The sequence below is a fragment of the Misgurnus anguillicaudatus genome, chromosome 21 (assembly GCF_027580225.2).
Source record: "Misgurnus anguillicaudatus chromosome 21, ASM2758022v2, whole genome shotgun sequence".
Lineage (NCBI taxonomy): Eukaryota > Metazoa > Chordata > Actinopteri > Cypriniformes > Cobitidae > Misgurnus > Misgurnus anguillicaudatus.
Window position 1 is genome coordinate 23331141 of NC_073357.2, and position 6000 is coordinate 23337140.

The 6000-nt window shown below is 36.3% G+C and overlaps 1 protein-coding gene and 1 long non-coding RNA gene across 2 annotated transcripts in view; one reads left to right on the forward strand and one right to left on the reverse strand.

The window, feature by feature from the left end:
- The window catches only part of LOC129438774 (insulin receptor substrate 1-B), a 53666-nt gene extending 49656 nt beyond the window's left edge, over positions 1-4010 (forward strand). Inside the window, exon 3 of the mRNA XM_055197697.2 lies at positions 3366-4010. Within this exon, the coding sequence (XP_055053672.2) occupies positions 3366-3373 (8 nt within the window). The 3' untranslated portion in view covers positions 3374-4010. The remainder of the gene's footprint in view (positions 1-3365) is intronic.
- Positions 1-5638, reverse strand: part of LOC129438821 (uncharacterized) — a 49043-nt gene extending 43405 nt beyond the window's left edge. Inside the window, exons 1-2 of the long non-coding RNA XR_012360380.1 lie at positions 5321-5638; positions 4245-4369 (exon numbers count right to left, since the gene is read on the reverse strand). This is a non-coding gene — a long non-coding RNA (uncharacterized lncRNA). The remainder of the gene's footprint in view (positions 1-4244; positions 4370-5320) is intronic.
- Positions 5639-6000: the final 362 nt, after the last annotated feature.

Sequence of the window (6000 nt, forward strand, 5' to 3'; positions counted from 1 at the left end):
TTAGAGCCAAGACATGAAAATTGAGAACAACGAGGAAAGAGAACATTGGCCAATTTTCAAGTACTTCCCCGTGTCACACAATGTCATTTTAGTACAACAACATCAGTTTACTTAGGAAAAAACAAATTCATTTGCTTTCTTAAATCATGCATACGATGTTAAACTGTAGCTGTCCATTTACGTTGAGTTTTACTGCCATAATTTTTTGGTTCCACTTAAAAATAGACCAGGATTTGGAACTGGATCATAGCAGTGCAAAGCAGGGGAATGTTCTGTCCTCCTCTGCAGCACAGTTTTAGATTGCAGCAGGTGTGTTAAACATGCACAATGATAAATCTTGTATGATGTCTCCATTAGTGCTAGAAAGATGTTCGGCAATTTGCACATTTTCTGCATATACCAATGCAATTACCAGTCATCGGCCCTAATGGAAGGTTAAACATATCATCAGTGCGCTCACTGAGCTCATCAACGTTTTCCGTGTTTAGTATTTTTTTTACTTTTTTGTAAAAATGTACAATAACACACTTTTTGCACACTTTGTAACATCACATATTCAAAGATTTCAGTGGTTCATGTAGGTTGTCTACAAATCGGAAGGTTGGTGGTTCAATCCCTGGCTCCACCTGACCAAGTGTCGAGGTGTCCTTGAGCAAGACACCTAACCCCACCTGCTCCCGACGAGCTGGATGGGGGACACCGCTGTCGGTGTATGAATGTGTGAGTGAACGGGTGAATGTGAGGCAATATGTAAAGCGCTTTGGATGGCCATTGGTCTATGAAAGCGCTATATAAATGCAGTCCATTTACCATTTATTTATTTCAAAGTGACCTAAAGCATCAAGGGATACCCAAACACTGTGCTCCCTGAGCTACAACTAATACATTAATTAATACCCTAAAAAAAAATCTGTATATCATATTAATTTAAGCTGTATATTTTGACAAATTTGACTAAATTAGTTTCTGGTTATTCAAATGACTTTTACTCTTTTTTATAAACAGCACAATAATATGTGGAATAATACAGACTGTACAGAAAATAAAAGGATGCTAGGCAAACAAAGGGGTGACGTGGAGAGGCTGCACTGTTATGAATCATGACTTTCAATCTAATTTTGTGCCCTCCCTATTCAGCCTTTGTTTGGAGCTGAGTAATTATTTTGTTTATTTCAGACCCTCACATTTGCAAAAAACACTGCTGATGCACATCAGACTGATTGGATAAATGTGCCACAGAATTAAACGTATGAACACATAAAGGCAATTTCCGAGACTAAATCTTAGTTATATTAGGACATTCAAAGCTCACATAACACACGCTGTTTCTGCTTATCTGATGTTAATCTTGAGTACCGATAGAGTAGTATTACATATTACATATATCCAAAGGACTCTTTAGTTCTATCAGATTTATCAAAGGGACACTCCACTGTGTTTGAAAATATGCTCATTTTCCAGCTCCCCTGGAGTTAAACATTTGATTTTTACAGTTTAGGAACTAATAACAGTAGTAGTAGGAAGTAGTGATATTACGCACTGCCCGAAAATAGTCCACTTGGTTACTTTCAATAGCAGGGGACTATTTTCAGGCACTGCGTAATATCATTGCGCCTCCTGCAGCCATGTTAAGGCAGCAAAGTCCTTGATTATTACGCCAGAATGAGAGTATAGTTCCAAGACATATCTGCCTAGAAAATCGCAACTTTTAATTTTCCGTCAGTCTTAGTACACAATGTAACTACAGAAGAGTCAAGTTTTAAATGGGAAAAATATTGAAACTTTTTGGTTATTTTTTAGTGCAATGCTAATGGTCTAATCCGATTCAATGGATTATGCTAAGCTATGCTAAAAGTGCTAGCGCCAGACCCAGAGATCAGCTGAATGGATTCCAAAACAACAAAAATCAAATGTTTACCTCCAGGGGAGCTGGAAAATGAGCATATTTTTTAAAAAAGTGAAGTGTCCCTTTAAAAACAAATTAGCTTTATCAATTCTTGCAGAAAAAGCCAGAGCTCCTGGAGGTCAATAGCAAACACACACAAAAACATTATTACACTATCTTTGGATAACTTATGATTCACTACATGTTCGTGTTGTTTACATTATATGCACTTGCGCGTCGCTTGCCAACAAAAAACAGACATTTGATGCGGTTTTACTTACTGCCTGCGACTCACGACCCACTTGGTACGGCCCCATTTCAACGAAATCCAGTGTTAAACAAACACACTTGCACAACTTTGCTGCTACCCCAGATAAACAAACTATATCCACTGTTTCCATAATACTGGGTTCATTGGGAAGCTGAACAAGCGTATATTTTCACTTTTTTTTTGTGAAGTTGATTTTATGTCAGCTCTTGGTTGGTGTTTGCGTGCACATTTCAGTTAAAGTGCGCATATAAGGGCTTCCACTGTACTTCCTGCACTGAAGTCTTTCATGTTAAAAAAAAAAATTCCAAAACTTTTACGAACCCTGGCAAAGTGCATTCGGCACAGAAATATAAAAGAAATACTCATTGTTATATGTCCAACTGCTTTGCCTATGTTTAGTATGAGTAATTTAACTCATGGGGGCGGTTTCTTGGACAGGGTTTAGATTAATCAAGGACTAGACCTTAGTTATATTAGGACATTGAAGTAGTTTTTACAAACATACCTTACAAAAAAGATTATTGGTGTGCATCTTGAGACAAAACAATGTTAATGATATATGTTAAGATGCATCAGTGCAAGGTGTTTTTAAATTAAGGCAGCTTAAACATGCATTTTAATCTGGGACTAGGATATAAAACGCTCCTTAAACAGTGTTAATAAGTCAGAATGCATAAATAGCTTTAAACCACACTTTAAGTAGATTTTACAAACATACCTTAAAAAAACACTACTGGTGTGCATTTTGAGAAAATAATAACACTGATGTGTTTTAAGATTATATTATTCAGTAAAGACGGATCAAATATCTTGGACTAGACTTAAGCCCTGTCCGGTATATTTATGTTTTTATTTGTTTTCTATTTTGACATAAGAGGCACTTAACTCTGTGTACCTTAAAAATGTTACAGTGAATTAACAAATAGTTATTCTGATAAGAAATGCTGCAACAGAACATATATATTGATTTTCATGGAATTACGCTGCAGCCAATCATTGTATGAGATAACAAATAGTATTTGCCAGAACCTGAATCAGCCAACATGTTCGTATAAAACCTCAAAATCCAGTTTTAAACCAGCTAAAATTGCTTTTTAATTACTTTTCATATTTTTCTCAAATATACCTGGCAAATTTAAATTTCAACATGCAATAATGTCTAAATTAAAATAAATGACATGCTAAATGTATTTCTGTTTTTTTTTTCAGAATGTTGATGCTCATACATGGTACTGTGGAATTCTGTAAGAATGCCGAAGCTCTCCTGTAACCTGATTGTACCTGCCAGAGAAGAACAGGAGGGAGAGAGAGGAAGGTCGCACAAGGCCCAAACAACCTCACAAGCACTTTTGAAAGACACTTCTCCAATGATTTGTTGCTTCAACAAATGGAAACATGTGCCACAACTGCGAGAAGAGCAAGAACTGCCGTTGCTCTTTAAACTCTTGACAGAATAGCGCAACAACCAATCAGAGAGGAGAATGAAGCCTGCCAACTCAGAGCCAATATCAATGGACCTTGATCTTAACCAGTTTAACAGCTTGTGTCCACTACTATTTAAAAAACTAAGGATTCAGTGATTGTGGTTCAACATAGCTACACAAAGTGCCTCATTTGAGCAGACATTGACTGAAAAAACTGATGCGTTTGAAGAGAAAGATTGTTATTCTATTTTTATGTAAAAAAAGATTGATAAGAAAGAGGTTTTAGATGTGTGATGGTCAGATTACAGTATCGCTGATGATGTTTCTGTAAATGATGATGAAAATGAAGTCACTGTGGGACTCGTACTGTATGATGTTTAGCTAACCTAGCATCACAGCTGTAATGATTAAATACATCGCTTGACCCATATTTTGACTAGTTCCTTGTGCTTTATTCCCTCCATGCGTGATATGTCCTAGCTACTTGAGTCCCCATCTTGTTTTTTTCTCTCTATGTGTCTCTTTTCATCACTCTCACTCCTTTTTGCTCCCTTCACAGTAGCGTCCTGGAAGGAACCAAGGCATTTGGCTCAGTGACATTAAGGGGCTATTTTTACTCTGTAAGGGTGGGGCAGTTCTGTGATGGTGTCCTGCGGTAACTTACCTCGACTGGCACGCAAGGATGCTAACTGACCCAATCTGCACTGGACTATGCCAATAATAGTCTGGAACAGGGGTGTTTAAAGTTGACAGTCATCCCCACATACTGCATCACAGTGTCATCCATTGCTGTCAATACAAATAGATTTTTGTCAAAAAATGATTCAGAATACAGGCCTGTTTTTGTGTTCATAAAATAATTCATTTTAAATGAGGAAACATGTTTTTCTCTATACCCAGCTTCAAAAAAGCCTCAAACATTGACATTGTTTCAATATATGTATTCTTTCTAGTGTCTCGTGCGTGCTAGTCTCCCAATAATGTATACCAATAATGTGTTTTCCTTGATCTTTACTGAAATGTTACGGAGTGTTCTGGTCTCTTTTGATTGCTTGGATACAAGACGTAACAAATACTGTTTATTGGATCCAGATTGAGCAAGTCTGACAGAAAATCATTTGTGCTGCATTATAGAGGTGGAAATAACAAGTAAGGACCACGACACAAAAGCTTTAAACTTAATACACATAGCGGGCTGTAGTGCAAATAAATGCTTAACCATAACCATGGTGGAGGTCCCACCTTGTCTACATTTAAATCCTAATGAATGACATTCAAGCTTGATGTTAATCATAACATCCAGAAAACTGTCCTTAGGTGACCTTGTAAAAACAAATGAGTCAATGACATGCATATTTTGTATCCAGGGGCATCATTTCCTTTTAAATTAACTTAGTTTATTTCAGGTTTAGTTTATTACGTGGCTCGATGGAATGCTTGATTCTGATTGGCTAGTAGACATTTGCTGTTACAGCCGCTCAAAACTAACTTCACACGGGGACCGATGCTGCAAATCATTTTGACAGGTACAGTTAAATATTACACAAAAATGAAATATAAATATGTCTTTAAATAACATAAATGACTTTATATTTACAAATGATTAAACCAAATAGTGTGTTCGTGACATATGAACGTCTTATCTTAAAACAAAACTAAACGGGTTTTCCTCACGGTGGGTTTGCGTTCGTTAAAAATGAGCAAAAAAAATATTTCAAATCAATATTTAATGTTCCTTACCATACTTATGAGGTAAATAGCCGTGTAATAAGCGGGATAATGTTCTTTAGCAAAAATACATTCGCATTGTATCTTTCTTCGTAGTACGGAAGCCGAGAGAGGACACGCACTATTATTTTTTCTCGTTTGTTTTCTCGTGATCACGACTTAATTTCTCGTTATCTCGAGATAACAAAAGTTGTTTTCTCGTGATCACGACTTATTTTTCTCATGATCTCGATCCTGACATGATAATCCAAAGTCATAATGTAATTTCCTGTCCATAATATTTAGTGTATTTTGAAGTGGACTGCAATGCATATGAGTTGGGGTCTTCGCCGTTACTACACGTGTAGCAGCTATGTGTAGCAGTAGCTGATAGACTTAATAAATATAAAAGGTTGGACGGTTCATGTACGTGAATTTAGGGACCATCTCTAAAGTATTACTGTACACGTTTCTATCTCCAATAGTATTTAACAGTTTATTTAAATAAATATCAAAAATCTAAAAAGTGTGCATTATAGCTGACAACCACATAAACACGTTGGTTTTGTGACTGTTTGTTGACTTTAAGTCATTCCATTTAAATGCTATTAAAAGTAGAAACATTATTGAGTTACTTAAAGATGGTCCCTAAACACTGTAAAATTGTAAATATTGACAAATCTATTTCAGCTTGAGCGAAACACTACGGAAGC